The sequence below is a fragment of the Lithobates pipiens genome, unplaced genomic scaffold (assembly GCF_037356315.1).
Source record: "Lithobates pipiens isolate NorthernLeopardFrog02 unplaced genomic scaffold, aLitPip1_a1.2 Scaffold_3, whole genome shotgun sequence".
In the NCBI taxonomy this organism is placed as follows: domain Eukaryota; kingdom Metazoa; phylum Chordata; class Amphibia; order Anura; family Ranidae; genus Lithobates; species Lithobates pipiens.
In genome coordinates, this window is record NW_027507790.1 from 210,119,672 (window position 1) to 210,139,491 (window position 19,820).

Sequence of the window (19,820 nt, forward strand, 5' to 3'; positions counted from 1 at the left end):
GACCATTCTTCAAGAAGCCCATTTGTGAGGTCAGCCAATGATGTTGAACGAGAAGGCCTGGCTCTCAGTCTCCGCTCTAATTCACCCCCAAGGGGTTCTATCGGATTGAGGTCAGGAGTCTGTGCAGACATGTCAAGTTCCCCCACCCCAAACGTACTCATCCATGTCTTTATACTTTTGGTAATATAGTGTATAACAAAACACTTTCAACAGAATACCAAACAGAGCAAATAAAATAAGTTCATTGTAAGGATTATCATTCAATTTAACCTAGTAGTTCAAATAAAAGTCTGAATTTATGTTGGTTCTCTCAATGCAATTCAGATCTTCAGGTCTTATCTGAGGCAAATAAATACAAACAAGGCTACTTATAAGATAATTCTACAATTAGCTTGTGTAGCTATTGGGATATTTGACCACAATATAATCAATGTGGTCTGTGTAATCAGTGGCAGTCCAGCAGGTGCTCAGGGATCCAACCTGTGCATACTTCTGTGTGTACATCAGTCCAAAAAACCCAGGAGTACATCTTATCCAATCTGGGTTTATTCTATTCAGTTTATCATCCAAAGCTGAACAAGGGCAAAGCAATCCCTTCATGGGAAGTATTTGACCATAATGAAGTTGGCTGGCATTGTAAGAACATGTACACGTGCTTCAATGACCTTAGTTACTATTGCAGGAAATATTTTTCTTTTGTACATTATTAAAATGAACGTTAAAATATATATTCCAATTAAAACTAATTTTGGAGCAAGAATGGTGAGCTCATATGGTCAATGACATTGTCTAAGTATAGCGAGGTGGCTATATCAGGTCAAGGATGTCATCAGCATTCCTGACCCTTTGCCATGTCAGATAGCTGCAGATGACTGGAATGACTGGAATGACAGCCTTCTATCATGTGACAGTTTTCCATGGGTTCAAGCTGAACTGAGTTTGGCCCAAACCTAAGCTCAGTGGTCTCCAAACTGTGGCCCAGGAGCCAGATGCTTGCCCTTTGCTTGCTTTTAAAGCCAAGGAAGCTGCCATCTTTGCCTCTGTTTAATCCTCAACTGCTATGGTGCTGCCCATGTGATTCGTTATGACACCAGCCATTGGATGGTTTGATAGTTTGGCTGAGAGCACAGCCAATGTGCAGTTAGCATTCCCGGCATGCCTTTTTTTTTTAACTGTTTAAATCGATGGGTTTACTTCCACTTTAACTGGCCCTTGTGGCAACAAAGGGACACAGTTCATCCCAACAATGGGGCAGAGTTCCTCCCAATGACACCAATGTTGGGGCACTATCCCTCCCAATGACACCAACGATGGCACAGAACTCCTCCCAATGACACCAAAAATGAGACACAATTCCTCCCAATGACACAAAAAATGGGGCCAGATTACACCAATGATGGGGCACAATTCCAACCAAGACACCAGTGATGGGACATTGCTTATTCCAACTGATGCAGGGACATTTTCTATTCACCGGTGGCCATAGTCTGGCCCCTCTAAAGTCTGAAGTGAGTAGTAAACTGGCCCTTTTGTTTAGAAAGTTTGGAGACCCTGCCTTAGCTCATCCCTGCTGTTGAGCAGCATGCAGGAGCAATCTAGCTTTCCAGCTGCATTTAACATCAAAAAGAGATAAATTATGATTCTTTTAAATTCATTTTACATAACACCTTGCACTGAAAATGCCTGTTGATTACTCTGATAGGAAAAAAACAGTCTTTAATAATATCATCAAGATTGAGTCTGACTACAGGGCCTTGGAAGAAAGAGAGCCTTCAGGCTGTGAGATTGCTCATGGTCATAATCAGGTAATGCCCACAAAACAGCTTGCAGCATCTTCTGAATGTTATTTACCTCAATGCAAAATTAAATTTCATTGTTCCATGAAGATGAGGAGCAGGATTCTGTCCAAACCACTCTAAATAGCAATTGCCAAGCTGGCCCATCTCCATCCATGCAAAGATACTGCATACCTTGCTGATTTCTACAGTAAGTATGACACACAGACACCTACATTCACAGCATGATGGGTTTTTGCATTGTGGATCAGGACAGAAACATTTGTGCTTTTCATTGTCGTATGATCAGGTCCCCAAGAGAATTGTCCAATTAAAGTATAGAAAACAAGTTCATTAGTCAATAAAACTGTCTATAAAAAAATTTAAGAATCAAAAAACGTAATTTTCATTTCAGTATTACTTTACAAATAAGCCTGAGTCACTGTTCAAGTATTCATTGAATGTTGTGTAAAACAAAAGTTTCTTCTCATTTTTCCATTTTCTCCTTTAGTGGTCTTTTAAAAAAGCCAAGCTGTAAAGCAAAAAAAAAAATATATATATATTATTTTCTGTTATTCCTAAATATATTTATTTAAGCTAAAGGGTAAGAGCATCCAAAATGTATATTCCATTACAGGTTATGTGTAGACGTGGTTCAGTACATTCTGCATTTCTCTCTCTAGACCTCTAGTAGTTAGTTCTCCCATCTGGCATTGGGATTTATTTACTAAAGCTGGAGAAAGCAAAATCAGGCTTACTTCTGCACAGAAACCAATCAGCTTCCAGGTTTTATTGTCAAAGCCCAATTGAACCAGCTGAGGTTAGAAGCCGATTGGCTACTGTGCACAGTTGCACCAGATTCTGAGTGCTCCGGCCTTAGCAAATCTACCCCATTGCCTTTTGTCAAGCCTTTACTTGATTGAGGTAGTAATACCCATGCCTACAAGGAATTAAATAGGAGTAGCTTACAGAGTTTAAAATGGGATAATTCATCACTAGAGTGTCAGAGACATTATCAAGCAGTGTGTGATAAAAACAAAAATTACCATCCAGTACCAAAACACCATTTAAGAAGGATTTATTCTTTAAAACCCAACTGCAGGCTCCGGTCTCCCTCCAAGTTGCCTGAAGACTTATATATACCTTTTCAGATGTTTTCAAGCCCCTCATGTGATGCAGAGATAAACATTATGAATTCTGCATTGCTATGTGTGTGCAGGGTGCCATGTTGGTACCCCCCAAGAGGCAGTTCCTTGTTGACCTGCACTCACAGAATGTCCCCAGTCTTTTGGGTTGAATCATAATGGGCATGATTCATGTCAACCCAAAAGACTGAGGACATCTAGTGGCAGAAGCCTTTACTGCAGGGAACAACACTGCAGCCAGTGCTCCATTTTATGGTTTTACCCCCCTTTTCGTGGCAATTAAATAATTGCATCAAGTTGTGTTTTAATTTGTAAATTTGTACATGTTGTATCACAGCTGCTTGTAACAGATACAGTTAAAGATCAATCAAATAAACACTTTTATTTTTTACTGATTTTGATGTCAATAAGCCTTCAACTGCTAAAAACATTGGGATGAAGTTTATCAGTTCTTACAGACAGCAAGAACAGTAAGACAGATTTATATTCATTTTGATAATATTATTATTTTGCCTTTTTTTCCTAAATTCCCTAATGGAAAAATTTTAATTGTGTGTGCCTGCTATGAGGGAATATGTGACTTATCTACAATGGCAAATAGGTTGCATAGCTTTGCAAAACCATCTCAGTTGGCCTCCCTAATTTTGCTCAATGAATGTCCTTAGTAATTTATTAGCCACCCCTTATGCTGGGACTGTGACATCATAAGGGGCGGGGTCTCCGGGTGACATCACCCGGTGACCACGCCCCGCGCCTATATAAGTCATTGCACACCTCACACACAGCATTACAGCAGAAGAGTGCGTTGTGTCAAAATCGGAAGAAGAGAAGAGGGAAGAAGATGACAGAAAAGACCGGGCCACCGCTAGCGAAAAATAGCAGAAGATAGCGGAGGAGACCGGGAGTAGAACCGGAGATTGGGAGAGGAGGCCGGTGAGTGGGAGAAGAGGCCGGAGAGAGCGGAGGAGTCGGAAGCGACCCCCGAAGTTGGAAGAGACCCCCGAAGCTGCCTAATAAATTACTTTAAAATCTGTCTAATGTGTTTTTTTTATGGACACTTTTTCCCCCCCAGGTGAATGGGTAGGGGTACGATGTACTTATTAAAGGGGGCTCCCGGATTCTGAAAAGCCCCCCGCCCGCAGATCCTGACAACCAATGGCCAGGGTTGTCGGAAAGGGGCCCATGTCCTCATCAACATGGGGACAAGGTGCTTTGGGGTGGGGGGGCCACAGGGCAGCCCCCTTCCCCAAAGCACCCACCTCCTTAAGTTGAGGGTATGCAGCCTGGTAGGGTTGAGGGGGCACTTGCTCGTCCCCACCCCCTTACCTGACCGGCCGGGCTGTGTGCTCGGATAAGGGTCTGTTATGGATTTTTGGGGGACCCCTACGCAGTTTTTTCGGCGTAGGGGGTTCCCCTTAAAATCCATACCAGACCTAAGGGCCTGGTATGCCCCTGGAGGGGAACCCATGCCATTTTTTTATTAGAGAGGTGACATTGTCGCTGTTTTTCCTATTGCAGCCAGCGTGAGATGTACAGTACCCTGTCGCCGAGAACCAGCGCAATGGAATTGAGCTGGAAACACATTCTCGCGGGCAGGTTTCTTTTCCTGTAAAGTCGCCTCAATATAGATGGAGATCCGACTTGGAGGCGACTTCTATTGAATTCTATGGGTACAAGTTGCCTAGAAGTCTTCCTTGAAGTAGTACAGGAACCTTTTCTGAAGTCGGAGCGACTTCAGTAGTGTGCATCAAGATGGCTCTCATTGACTATAATGGAATTTCTGATGTCAAGCAACTTGGGGCGACTTGAGGTCTGACAAGTCGGATCCCAAGTTGCGGTAGTGTGAACTGAGCCTTAGGGTTTACACATGCCTCAAAATATTACCAGTCAGAATATAGACATACATACCTTCCACATTGCAAAAATGATGAGCGCTAATATAAGTAAACCTATAATAATGCTTAGTGGAATGACCCAGAATGGTACCTTCCCATACTCCAACTCTTTAGATAGTTTAATCATTGTCTGCAGATAAAAATAAAGAAAAAATAAAGACAAAAATAAAGCCTTTCATTTTCCAAACATTTACACAGAAAGATTGTGACCATAAGCAAAGGAATCTGAAGATTTATTTTATAGGAAAAAACACTTTATTGCAGACTGGTGGCGGAATTCTTCTGCACCACTATGGAATTCATGTTTCAAGGATATTTCCATCTTCAGTAAAGTGCTCAATTCCCTGTGGGATACAATGGTTTCACATAGAACTCCAATTTATAACATTTTCGTAGGCTTGTACTTACCTCATAATTTTCACTGTCTTTCCTTAAAATGAGTACTTCATTCTCACTTTTCAGTGCAGCATTTAAAACTAGATTCAAGCTGTGGATACTGGCCTGTAGAATAGACATTGGTGTTTAAGAATATCCTGCCATTGTGATTTATTGATTTCATATGTCGCTTGTATGTCTTTGAAAATTTTAATCTGTGTACCATTCATTTTGATTGACATCCCAACACAACGTTACAGTAGAAGGCAATGCAGATTCATGTCTGACTTGCTGTGCATTAAGGAGTGCTGACAGCTCATTCAAACTGTATACTAGCAGTTCTCGTCTCTTACCAAATCACTGGTTATATGCTGCCTGCCACTACCTGCCATCATAAACTTTGCACTTGTCACTGAGCATGTTACCCAACTTCACACACTCTACACTCCTCTGCTGACCATACTACCTACTGTTATATATTCTGTAGGGATGAGTCTGTAGTTCAAGTTGAATGTAAGTTCTACTCAAACATCGGATGTTCATTTGCTTGGAAACAAACCAAACATATGGGGTGTTTGTAGGAAATTCGAGCGCTGCGGAATGCCCCATAATGCACTGTGAGATCGCAGTGCATTGACGTCTGATGATTGGCCAAAGCATGCACCTGACCTACATGCTTTGGCCAATCACAGTGTGCTCTGCTGCAAGAGCCATAATTGGCCAAAGGCAGGGTGCCTTTGGCAAATCATGGCTCAGGGGGACTAAGTCCACGTCCCACACTATATAAGGCTGCTTACATAATGGCCTTGTATAGTGTATGGACAGCTAGATTAGGCAGGCAGGTTACTTAGTGGCGTGCAGGCAGTGTATTTAATATATATGTACACAGGGGGTTTAGTCCTCACGGCGGCCATCTTTTTGCAGCCCGCCGGAAGTGACTTTGTTATCACACTGACAACAAAGCACCCGGATGCTGCTCAGTGCAATCGATTGTGCTGGAAAGCAGCTCGACACTCCGCCAATGAAGCGCCATGTCTGTAATCTCGTGATTACACTGATGTGGCGCTTTCCATAGTGCACTGGCGCCCGAACACAGTGCACTTAGTTAAAGGACATTTAAAAAAAAATCATTTTTTATTTTTTTTTTACATTTTTTGTGACTACTGGAGGTGAAGCGGTGCCTGGGTGTCCCCTATGGATGGGCCGCCACTGTGTTATATACTCTGCACTCCTCTCTTTAACATACTACCTAGTCATATACTCTGCTCTCATCTCCTGCACGTACTACCTACTGTCACACCTTCTGCATTAATTTCCTACACGTAACTAATCAACTTCTAACTTCAACTTGTTCAGTTGAAGTCCTGGAGCTTTTCGGTTTCTATGCAGAGTTGCGCCAGATGTTTCCCTATCCAGTTTTAGTAAATAAACCCCATAATATCTTGCACTGCACTTTTGTCCTGCACACACCATCATTCAAACAACACTCCTTTCCTGCACATACCATTATATACGTCATACATAGATGAACACCCCTCACATAAAGTACATTTTACAATTGGTTGCTGATGAGTGCACAACTAAAAAGGTGTCTCTGGAACGCTATTTGAAATGTTGATAACTATGCACTCTGTTCGAAAAACACCCTCCTGGTATTTAAAGGATAAGTTCACTTTTTGTGAAAAAATAATTAATGCACATAATTTTACAGGAAAAATAAGTGCATTTATTATTTTTTTCCTAAGGAGCCTGGAAAGGATTGCATCAGTGATCAGTGGATTAAGAGTGCAATGCCAGACTCCTGCAGACAAACCTTGCAGCTTTCAGCCCATACCTTCATTCTGGCTGACTGTTTACAAGCTGACTGTTTACACTGCAGCCTCGCAGTCCATTCAGAGCTACAAACCGTCAGCCATAATGGTTGCAGGTAGTTGTAGTTCATGCATTCATAGGAAACTGTGAATCATATGGCAGTGTGGCTGTGATTTCCAAATAGTGACAGCTGGCTCAGGGAGAAGATCCCCCGCTTGCTATCACAGGGAGGGGGGGAAGGCTGCAGCTGTTGCAATGTGTTACATGCGCTACCCTTAATATGGATGGAACATGTAACATGTTCCAAAAGGTACATTTTAACAATTTCCCTTTAATACCCTCCCACTATTAGTGCACTTTAGCCACACCCACTATTTCATGTGGTGCGCCGTAAAGGGGGCATAGAAAAAAAGCCCTGTCTCTCTTTAACATTTTTTATGAGTGTCCACAGAAAGGCAGGAAACATAGTTTAAAAGGAATGGTTATCCTCCCATTCAGAGTGAAAAAAAAAAGCCCTATTACACAGTAGTCATATTGGGTCTATGAGCAGTTTTGGTATTCTGGTAAAGTATTATCCAGAGGAAAGGAAAAGAAAAGTGCAACTACCTTAATGAAAGTTGATTTCCATATTCTTAATGATATGTTGATGTGTGTGCTGTCAGAGGGCTCAACAGTGCAATTAAATGAGGAGCACCTCATTCTCTTGCAGTCCTGTATTAAACAAACAAAAAAAAGCTTTATTCATGTCACAAGAAAATGTATACATTGTATAAAGAGTCAATTAATTCAGACTTCATTTAAAGCCAAACTCCAGGAAATCAGCCAATTTGGAAAATGTGCAGCCATACGATGAGTTAAAATTCACAAAACTGATTGTCCGTTACAGGGACCAATTGGTTCCTTATTGGAGCGTTTGGGAGAATGGTTAGACAGTCCTATCCAATATTACATCTATCAAATGGACATCTATCTATGTGTGGGCTACACTGTATGTGAGGGCACTTTATTTGTCGATCCCCCACAGCGCTGGATTTCAGGCCATCCAATATCTTCGACGCTATAGCTCCTATTCTCAGGGGCTACAGGAGTTTATTTTGTTAAAGCGGTAGTAAACCCGCTGAGGTTTTTTTTATACCTGCAAGGGAAAAGGCATAATGAGCTAGTACGCATTATGAAATACTTACTTTATAATGAGGCCCGACATCTTGCCAGATGCACGCAGAGGGAGCTGACATGTTCCCTCGGCGTGTATTCCGGGTATTGCGGCTCTGGCGTTGTGAGTGGCCGCAGCCGTGATATCGTCACTCCTGTGCGTGCGCACGGAGAGTCTGCCGGACTTTCAGCCAAGAATCCACTGTGCGCATGCACCGCTGATGTCAGCGGCGCATTGCGAGGGGAATATCTCCTAAACCGTACAGGTTTAGGAGATATTTTTTTTACCTACAGGTAAGCCTTATTATAGGCTTACCTGTAGGTAAAAGTTGTAAAAAGGACTATACAACCACTTTAAGTGTTGAGCTCTTATTAAAGCACAATTATTTTTTATTCAATGGCATTTATTAGGTCCAGCGCTGTGGGGCATCATTGGGTGCTAGATTCTCACCGTCCATGGCGAATCTCTACATGGGTTGGTGGGAGGAACAATTTTTGTTCTCTCCCAGCAACCTCTTTCCTAGGCAGATTGTATGGTATTGTCGCTATATTGATGACCTCCTGATGGTGTGGGATGGTGACACTATAGGATTGCATGAATTTTGGAAATGCCTTAATGACAATCAGTTAAATTAGCATTTTTCAATTGAGCATGATGCTTTCAGTATCAACTTTTTAGACATCACGCTAAAGGGCGCCAACTACGGGAGATGTTTCAACATGCACCTATAGGAAACCATGCTCTGGTAACACTAAACTTTTTGCAGCCAGTTGTCATCCATCCCACACCATCAATGCCATCCCTTATGGGGAGTTTATTTGAGCCAAACAAAACTGTTCAACAGACTCAGCTGTGCCCATCAAATGCCGCCACTGTGCCCATCAAATGTTGCTATTGTGCCCATCAAATACCGTCACTGTGCCCATCAATGGCAGCCACTGCGTTCATCAAAAGCTGCCACTGTGCCATTGAATGCTGCCACTGTAACCCCCCCACCTGCGGTGAGTGGTGTCCTCCGAGTGGTGTCCTCTACGTGTCTCTTCCTGTCCTCTCCTCCATTCACAGCACCTGTCGTGTTAGCCAATCAGGTGACGGGTAACAGACCCGAGCACCTGATTTGTGGAGAGATGGTCCAGTGTTAGGACAGTGAATATTAATTTGCTGTTCTAACACATCTGAGTGAACTCCATTGTGACGCCTAGTAGAGCCTATGGCCAATTGATTCAAAAACACCCCCGCTGATGTAATTCAGGCGCCCGACGCCCGAAAAAGGGGATGGGCGCCTGAATAGGGGGTAGCAGCGGCAGCAATGGATAGATTCATGCCATGCATGAGTCTATCCATTGGTCATACCGGAGAGAGGGGACGCACTGACACTGCTCTGCAGGTATGCACAGCAATCCGGAGCCACTTACGTTGACTTACAGATGCTGACAGCATCTGCAATGAAGAGTGCAATGCGGCCTGGCTGGTCCACATCCAAAGGGGAGAGGTTGGCATAGTTCTTGCACTTTCCCTACTCCTCCGGAACCCGTCCCTACCTCTAAGCACTGTCCCTGTCAGATGGGGATAATGTCCCTATGCTAGCCTGTCACATACCTTGGTTGGAGGCAGAGGTAATGAGAGGGCTTCCCTTGCTGCTCTGGTCCAAGCATTCCTAAAGGTGGTGATAGAGGTACAAGACAGCAAAAGCAGGAGCATCAAAACAAAGGTTTGGGGAAGCTGAACAACATCCAGTGATCCAGCAGACATTAAGGTCTCCTTTATATAGGCAGCTTGGCACCTATGCGAGTCAACATGCGTGCCTATGCATGTTGGTGCACACAGATGGGCCTACATGTCTGTGCATGTTCGATATTAGCCAGGGAATGAGCATTAGGTGCATGGGAATGAACATTAGGTGCATGGGAATGAGCATTAGCTGTAGTATCAGCATTAGTATTAGCTGTGTGAGTATTTGTCCACGGACATAGCCACTCGCATAAAGTGCCCAAATCCAGGAGTGGGACTGGTAACCCTGAAGATAGCTTATTATATATTCTTTACGACGTCCCTATCACATTCATACAGTAGGATCGGTTAGGCTGGAGCTACTGTAACTAAACTAGCAGCATATTTCCTGATTATTGGAAGAAAATAATGCATCCAAAAGAACCCACAAAATTCCAGTATGGTGTACTAGGTAAGGTGCTGACATGAGACATCTTTTTTTTTGGCAAAAGTATCAGGATGTAAAAAAAAAAAAAAACTTTTTCTTTTGTTGTAGTTTTCTTTGTTTCATAGTTACATAGGGGGGTTATTTACAAAAGGCAAATCCACTTTGCACTACAAGTGCAAAGTACACTTGAAAGTGCACTTGGAAGTGCAGTCACTGTAAATCTGATGAGTAGATCTACAATGAGGGGAAGCTCTGCTGATTTTATCATCCAATCATGTGCAAGCTAAAAAGCTGTTTTTTATTTTACTTGCATGTCCCCCTCAGATCTAAAGCAACTGCACGTTCATGTGCACTTTCAGTGCAATTTCAAGTGTACTTTGCACTTGTACTTTGCACTTGTAGTTTGTACTTGTAGTGCAAAGTGGATTTGCCTTTCGTAAATAACCCCCATAGTGTTGTTTAAATAGAAAAAAGACACAAGTCAAAGGGAAAATAAAACGAATAAAGCTTTACCATTATTGTATCTTTTATTTTTTCTTCAAACTTTTGCAGGACATATTTTGTTCCTGAATATATATTTAGAGGATCCAAAAGCTGATCAACATTGCACATCACATTCTGGAAATAAAGCATATTTTAGGTTATCCCAAATTTTAAATACACAATTCATGTATTCTGTATGACAGATTTTACCTCTAATTATAATCTATAATATTTTAAATATATTCTATGCAAGCAAGAACAAAAATATGGTGTACTTACTGTGTTAGAGAAGGATACATAGAGAAGGCAACACGTTAACTTTTAGTGGCTAGCTAAAAATATTAAATATAAATATATATATATATATATATATATATATATATATATATATATATATATATATATATATATATATATATATATAAGCTTTAAGAGCCCTTAAGCTCCTCCCTCAGGTAATACACTTTATGTTTAATACTTTCATTAATTAATATTATAATTATTTTAACGCAAGCCTGTGCTTTGCCCATGCTGCTTTATTACCTTGCACTCAGCAGCAAATAATTTAATGTTTCTTTGTCCCCAAACTGATCTGTTTAGCGGCCAGAGGTGAGCAAAAATACATACTCTTTAGCATGTGACTCATTATTTTTTAACAACTGACAGTTTTGGTGCTTGGTCCTGTACTGTCACATAAGGGCAGAGAGAAAACCCTGCCCTGCATAAACTTCAGCTAGAGGTAAACATTTACTGCTGCAGAGAGGAGCATTTAATCAAGCCTGCTGCTTTGCCCAACATGGGTTTGACTTTATGTAATGCAGAAAATTTTTCAATTTAGGCAAATATGAAATATCACACATAACATATTCAACATGAAGACAGCAGGTGGCGCTCCATGCAAGGTCAATCTGCTAGCATACGTTGCTAAAATGGCCAGTTTAAGAGCCAACACTATTCAGCTTGACAAACTTCAAATGAGAAGTTGAAAGAGCCTAGTGGAAAAAAGTCTCTGTCTCTCATAGGCTGATCCAGATTTTCATAAAGCATAGATCTTATCATGCCCCTGATTTCCCCCCCAAAATAGGCCTAAAAGTGTTTATGAATGGATGATAATTTGGCTGGTTAAGCAGGGACCGGCCAAATGTTGATCAGCGTGTGGCCATCCTTGTTAGACAGAAGTCAATTGTTAGATTGACTTCTATCGAATGAACAAGTTAGAAAATGTTGTTGATCAGATATGAGTACCACTGTTAGAACAGAATTGTGGGGAGGGCGATTCCTCCATCCATCCTGATTTTGTGGATGGAGGAACAGCCAGCTTAAGACAAAACCCTTGCTGTTCCAGATGCAGAACGAATCAAGGAGCTTTACTACACCTACTTTGGAGATGCCAAAAATTGGTGTGTTATTGGGAGGGCATTATATCTTCTGTTAATTCTGCTTTTTAGTTCTACATTGACCAACAATCTATGTACACGTATTGTGGAATCTTTTGACTTCTCTCTACCGGTCAGTGATACCCCCCTGTCCCTTTCCATGCTCTTTGTAGCAAGTAGAATGGTTATACTTAAATGGGTATCAAACCATCCTCCGCCTTTGAAGACATAGCTACTGGAAATGGATGGAAGTATTGCTTTTGGAAAAATTACCAATCATCAGTCTAGGAATTCAACCTGTAAACACTCACTACTATGATCTCGCTGGCTAGTCCAATAGTCTTTGCTATTGCTGTCCCACCCATTTTTAACACAGAAGCCTTTCTGAAGAAAACCAGGGAGAAGCTAGAGCAGACAAAATCTGAAGCAGGTATATACAGTAACCCAGCCTTTTTCAGGGTGCCTTGAGGTTTCTTCAGGTGTGCCTTGGCAAAATGGCAAAAAATTGCCCCAAAATTTGGTGTGTGGATAAAGCTGTCTTTTAGTTAAACAAAGCCACAGGTTTTCATTGTGCACCATTACAACATTCTAGCTTCTGGCATCCTAAAAACCAATGACATCATCATTTGATAAGGAGAATGTCAGCCTCCTGCATGGCATCCTTGTTTGACTCTTCCTTGCTCCTCTCCATCAGCAGTAAAGGCAACTTATCTGAGTGATGGAGAAAAACTGAGGGAGAAGAGAAACATTGCCATGCTAGTCAGTACCAGTTTGCAAACGTGTATTTGCTTTGGAAGAATATATCCCTTTAATTTTGGGAGTCCTACTTGTGTGGATGTTGCTGCATTATGCAAAACTATTAGAATATTTTTTTACATTTTAGAATGGGGTCCCTCAAGACTGTCCATAATTTTTAAAGTGTGCCTTGACTGAAAAAAGGTTGAGAAGCATTGCAGTAACCAATCAACTTCAAATTTCAACATGCGCGTGGGAGCCACCAGTCATGGCACACGCTGGGGAAGAAACGCCAATGATGTCATTGGCGCACTACAAGGTACATATCTCCTAAACTGCACACATTTATTTTTCAGTACATATAGATGTAGCGCCGGTACTCCTAATGAGTACGCGCTATGTACTTAAATTTAGTTTTTGCCCAAAACTGTAGTTGAGTTTTGGGGTTAATGGTTCAAAATTATGCTTTGGCATCAGTTTGGCTGGGCTGTATAGAAGTTCTGCCTGGTCATAGGTGGGGTTGTACACCTGTGAGGGGCCTTAGAATGCAGTCTGGTTGGACACATTGGGTATCAATCTCTCTCGGAGCCAATCAGTGGGTGCGTTTGCTCACTGTGTATTCCGGGAGAGGGTACTTGAGGTGCCGAAGTCACGTGATTCTGGGTTCTGGTCCAGAAGTTGCTGCTGACTCCATGGTCCTGATCCTTCTGACCAGCCCCCAGGGGCCCTCATGGCCTGGGGTGTGGATCCATCCATTCTCGAGCCTCTAAAATGGCTAGTTCGAGGCACAGTAACTGGAAGGAGGATTCTAAAGTGTTCCGATGCCGTTGCGACTTTGGAGAGGCCCAGCAACTCTACATGCGACCAGGGGAGGACTCTTTGGTAGGTGAGCCACGCATGAGGCTGGCTACTCAGTAAGAGCCTGGAAGCAGAGTTGTCATGGACATTGATTGAATCCACAATTTTTATGGCATCGACAGACCAGCTGAAAGATTCTGGTACAGTAAGGAAAGTTCCTACCTCTAACCTTCCGGTTACAACTAAGTTCTTCAACCAAGTCTGTGTGAGGGACTTTGAAAAGTTAGAATTACTTGTTGGCTGTTAGATCCAAGCTCAAGGATTTATCCAACAGTTAAATAATCCAGTTATGAGTGGCTATTCCCTGGATTGTGTACAAAGAAAGTCAGCAGTTCTAAGCATCTGAGCTAAACTTTATTCTCATACCCTCTATTCCCAACTTAGGCCGCGTACACACGCGGGGACTGTTCGCCCAACTTTGTCCGTCAAACAGTTTCGGCAAACAGTCCGCTCAAAATTAGCATGGACGGACATGGCCACACACGACGTACGAACAGTTTGCTGAAACCGTGCGCGATGACGTGAACGGCACGTACGACGGGACGAAAAATACGACGTCCTATACACTGCATTATAACTTTCGGCGTGTAAATCCTTTCTGAGCATGCGCGGAACTTAGTTTGACGAACAAGCCTACACACGAGGGGACTGTTCGCTGAAACCAAGTTTCAGCGGACAGTTTTACGGAAATTCCGAAAAACTTTGTTCGTCAGACTGTCCGCTGAAACTGTCCGCTGAAAGCCCACACACGAGCGGACTGTCCGCTGAAACACTGTTCAGCGGACAAAGTTGGGCGAACAGTCCGCCCGTGTGTACGCGGCCTTAGAGACTGAGTTTGTTCAACCGTTTCATGCAAAATAAAAGTCCTAACAAGGAATTCAAGTGTCGGTCTCTACAATTACTGGGTCATCAACCCTGGGAACCCCTAAACAAGAACAATGAGTTACGAGCTGGTAGAGCTAATCGTTAAGCCCAGAAAAATTCAGCAGCTCCTTCGGGGGTTAGTGCTACATAGATAAGCCTTATTATAGGCTTACCTATATGTAAAAATGTCTCAGGGGGGTTTACAACCACTTTAAGCTTTTAAAATGAAAACTAGAAGCTGATTGGTTGCCATGCACGGCTGCTACATATTCTGGCTGCCCCAGTCAGTAAATTCTCTTTGAGGTGTTAAAAGACTCTTTGATCTTTGCATTCAGATTCATTTGCTGGTTGAGTGTCTCACTGGGACCGCACAGTTTTGATATTGTTTCTCTTATACTTTATTGTTTAGTGGAAACTGCACACGCTTTTGGGCCATTATGACTGCATGTAAACCATGTGAAGGTGAACAACCTCAGCCCCTCTGACACACCAGGTTAAGCAGAGAGGATATTACACTACTATTACTAGCACAAATATAAATATCCTGCACACACTACAGTTCCACATCAATAAGCAAAAACTAGACTGGTTTGGAATAAATAAATTCACTGTATTGTAACGTGGATGGTCTTATGTACATATAGGAACAAATGTATGCGTCAAACACAAATCCATAGACAAAAGAGTTACTATATTGTAGCAGTTTGGATTAAGAACCTATATGTTTAGATTAATCTATACCTGAGAATCTGCAAGTTGGCATTAATCAATAGCACAATAAAAATCAGTGCTGTAATAACTTTTCTGCGATCAGTATACTGTCCTGCTAGAGTTCACTGTATATGAATAACTATGTTAAAACCCAGACCTCAGACCTCACTGCAGAAAAAGTTCTTTGTGTAGACAGCAAGTGAAGTCCTTATAGAGCAGATATCTGAGGAGGCAGTCCTTTGCCCTAATTCTTAAGCCAGCCAGTGATGGGGCCCAGTCTTTATAGTGGTGCATGTAAGTACAGTTCCAGTAAAGTGTGCATGCAGTGGTAAAGGCTGCTGGTCAAGTATAAACAAGAAAAACTGTGCTATTAACTAAAAAATTTACCAAGCTGCAACTCCAAAATGTTATACAACACTAAACAAAAATGAAAACCAAGGAGAGCTGCACTGAACTGATTGACCTGTGAGGCAATATTTGATATACTCACAATAAAAAAAAAGAGGCCAGTGCATCACAATCAGTGAGACCATGTAAAAAGAAAAAAAACGACCCCACCCAGTATGGATGCACTTGCTGATAAATGCAAAGAATAAAAGTCTGTGAAACAATATCAAGTGCCCCAATACTGAAGTTACTAAATAAAAAATTATAATTTCAAATCACAAAGAATTCCAAAAATAAACCAAAGGCTACAAAGTCTGGCCAAGTGTCCAGTCCGTATGTGCTTTGTCTCTGCTAGCAGTAACAGGTTAATGGCAATAGTGTCTTCTCACCAATACCAACAATACAGACATTTTAGTTCCACTGTCCAGAGATTGACCTGCATTTGTACTTGGGCACACTTGTCACAGCACCCTGATGCACAGAACTCTGATTCTCAGCACTCTGGCCCTTAGCACTCCAGTCACAGGTTATAGTAGGCATGCATCCTATTGCAAAGGCGCACACTCTCCAATCTGCCCACAGCACAGAAAGAGTCCCCTGTCTTTTGCCTGGTAAAATATATATCTCTCCCATCTTCCCAACAGGCTCACTTTTTGAGAATTATGGTCTGACCATCCATTGATTTCCACAGCTTGGATCCCATCCTGAACTGCATCTCCCATCATTCAGAGTTCTTCTGCTCACCAGCTCCCCCTGCTGAGTGGAGGTGCAATGATGTTAACTCATTCAGGCTGGTGATCCCAAAGGGACAGAGAACAACCACAGCACGATGTCCTAATTTGCCTCCTCTCTCTCTCTAGCCAAGCACCTAGTTACACCAATATAACTTATCCTCCTATACCAAGTCTAAACGTGTCTCTTTCTCATATTCCTACGTGTGTGTATAATATGTCTGGGAAATAACTGTATTTTCTTGCACCGTAAATCAGGCTTTTTCTTTTGTTTTGTTTGAAGGGTTTGTAGTTTTATTTTTGTCTAAAAAACGTTTAATAAAAACATATAAAATGTAAAAAAAAAAAGCCTGAAAAACTAAAACAAATGAAGCCTGATAAGATGCAATATATTACACTTTTCTTCCTGGATTTAGATATGCTTTAACTGAGGAATTAATACAATCTTATAAAAAACACAAACATACTATCATTAAAAGGCTCAATGTGCTATTTAAACAAAGGATAATTAATGTACCTGTAAAAAAAGTTTTTGGGAGAAAAAAAATAAAATAAATTAATAAAGTAATTCAAAATATGACATATAACACATCCTATGACCAGCTTGTAAACTTAAATAAATACACAAAATTGACCTTGGACTATTATAATTAAAATAACCATTTAAAACTGATAAAAAATAATAATAATTATCTCTTATTGGATTCAAGAAGCATGCATTGCTATGGTATTGAAAGCAGAATTAATAGTAATGAAAGTGAACTTACATCAGAAAATGACATATTGGTCACATAAAGGAGAATGTTGCCATCTGGAGTTGTATATGGGAATGAAAGTTGAAATGTAACCCTTGGCATAGGAATGTAGTCATCCTTCTTAATCTGAAATAAAGAACACAATATTTAAACATAACTTTACTTGCAGTAATTAAAATAGCTAGGGGAATTCTGAAATATTTTCCATAAATATAAATTTATCAGCCTGAATACAACCAAAGTAGATTGAAAACTAGAGCAGAGGTCAAATAGTATGTCCAACCACGACTTTATATTTGTTTTAAACAGAGTGGTGAAGGATTAGAAGCCCTGCTGAACTTTTATTGCTATCTATGGCTCTGTAGACAGGAGCCTCCTCACCTATTGTCATGGTTCCACCAGACAGGAAGTGAGGGAAAATCTGCCCCAGGAACACAGACACCAGTTAAACTAGCTGGGGTTCTAGTCTTTCCCAGATCAGTAGATTAATATGGGCCCATTTGTAGTTATAGTTACATAGTAGGTGAGTTCGAAAAAAGACACAAGTCCATCAAGTCCAACCTATGTGTGTGATTATAGGTCAGTATTACATTGTATATCCCTGTATGTTGCGGTCATTCAGGTGCTTATCTAATAGTTTGTTGAAACTATCAATGCTCTCCACTGAGACCACCGCCTGTGGAAGGGAATTCCACATCTTTGCCACTCTTACAATAAAGAACCCTCTATGTAGTTTAAGGTTAACCCTTTTTTCTTCTAATTTTAATGAGTAAGGCACGTGTCTTGTTAACCACTTAAGCCCCGGAACCAATTTGCAGCCAAAGGACCAAGCCCCTTTTTGCGATTCGGCACTGCGTTGCTTTAACTGACAATTGTGTGGCCGTGCGACGTGGCTCCCAAACAAAATTGGCGTCCTTTTTTTCCCACAAATAGAGTTTTCTTTTGGTGGTGTTTTATCACCTCTGTAGCTTTTATTTTTTGCGCTATAAACAAAAATAGAGCGACAATTTTGAAAAAAATACAATATTTTTTACTTTTTGCTTTAATAAATATTCCCCAAAAATATATAAAAAAAACATTTTTTTTCCTCAGTTTAGGCCGATACGTATTCTTCTACATATTTTTGGTTAAAAAAAAATCGCAATTAGCGATTATTTATTGGTTTGCACAAAAGTTATAGCGTTTACAAAATAGGGGATAGTTTTATAGCATTTTTATAATGTTTTTTTTTACTAGTAATGGCAGCGATCAGCGATTTTTATTGTGACTGTGACATTATGGTGGACACATCGGACATTTTTGACACATTTTTGGAACCATTGTCATTTATACAGCAATCATGCTATTTAAATGCACTGATTCCTGTGTAAATGACACTGGCAGTGAAGGAGTTAACCACTAGGGGGCAGTGTAGGGGTTATGTATGAGGTTATGTGTTTTTTTTATTGTAGGGGGTGTGGCCTGGCATGTGACCTCACTGATCGTCCTTCCCTATAAAAGGGAAGAGACGATCGGTGACAGCCACACAGGGAAGCACGGGGAGAGGTTTGTTTACACAGACCTCTCCTCGTTCTTCAGCTCTGTGACCCGATCGCGGGACACCAGCGGCGATCGGGTCCGCAGGTCACGCGGCCATGGTCACAGAGCACAGGACTGGGTCGGGCGTGCGCCGGCGGCGGCGCGCTCCCGACCCATGTCTGGGCACTTAAAAAGCAATGTACAGGTACGTGCTTGTGCCCAGCCGTGCCATTCTGCTGACGTACATCGGCGTGAGGCGGTCCTTAAGTGGTTAAACTCCCTTCTGTGAAAAAGTTTTAGCCCCATTGTGGGGTCACCAGTGTACTAGTGTGTTAATGTAAGTTACTTTACTTTATGTTACTCATTAACGTGCATTGCATCAAGGCAACCCATTGAAATCAATGGCCTTCCAAAGCACCAAGACATCAAAAAAATTGGACCTCGCTAATTTTTTGAGTGTTTGGATGCTATTCAAAATGAATGGCACAGGAGTAAGTCAACGCGTGTCCCGCAATGGATAGATGGAAATTGGCCCCAAAAGAGTTTCCGATCGTTGGGTATGTACATCTAAATCTGCAAGTATACCAATTATCTTCAATTTCTCCATGCTGTTGTATGTTTCCTTTTAGTAAATAAGATCTATTGCTTTCTACCTTTTTGTTTTGTACACTTCAAGCCGTCAACCCATATGCTTATTGCATACATATACTGTATATCAAGGACTTACCAAATAATTCAGATTGACTTCAGGCCCGATGAAATCAGTGGAGTTAATCTGAGCAGGTATGGAGTCATTGGCAGCAATAATAACACTGACTTCTTTTGCAGAACTTTGTAAATGAAAAGAATAACCAATTAATAACATCTAAAATATAGTACACATAACTATTTTTGTAGAACATTTAAAAATAACAGCTTGTACAATGGACACAACCATACATTATGGATAAAAATAGGTAGTAAATACCCAGTAAAGGTAAGTCCGGATTCATATCTCACTGAAAAAGAAAGGTCTCTTCTGTTGTCATGTAAGGTATTGTGCTTCTCATCACTGTCACTGAAAATGATAACATCAACATATTACTTTTG

General features: G+C 41.3%; 1 protein-coding gene across 1 annotated transcript in view; it reads right to left on the reverse strand.

Moving 5' to 3' along the window:
* Positions 1 to 528: 528 nt before the first annotated feature.
* ITGA1 (integrin subunit alpha 1) overlaps positions 529 to 19,820 on the reverse strand; it is a 223,978-nt gene continuing 204,686 nt past the window's right edge. The window contains exons 23-30 of the mRNA XM_077462760.1: positions 19,699 to 19,788; positions 19,459 to 19,561; positions 17,226 to 17,339; positions 10,827 to 10,931; positions 7,609 to 7,713; positions 5,224 to 5,316; positions 4,829 to 4,945; positions 529 to 2,307 (exon numbers count right to left, since the gene is read on the reverse strand). Coding sequence (XP_077318886.1) covers positions 2,263 to 2,307; positions 4,829 to 4,945; positions 5,224 to 5,316; positions 7,609 to 7,713; positions 10,827 to 10,931; positions 17,226 to 17,339; positions 19,459 to 19,561; positions 19,699 to 19,788 — 772 coding nt within the window. The 3' untranslated portion in view covers positions 529 to 2,262. The remainder of the gene's footprint in view (positions 2,308 to 4,828; positions 4,946 to 5,223; positions 5,317 to 7,608; positions 7,714 to 10,826; positions 10,932 to 17,225; positions 17,340 to 19,458; positions 19,562 to 19,698; positions 19,789 to 19,820) is intronic.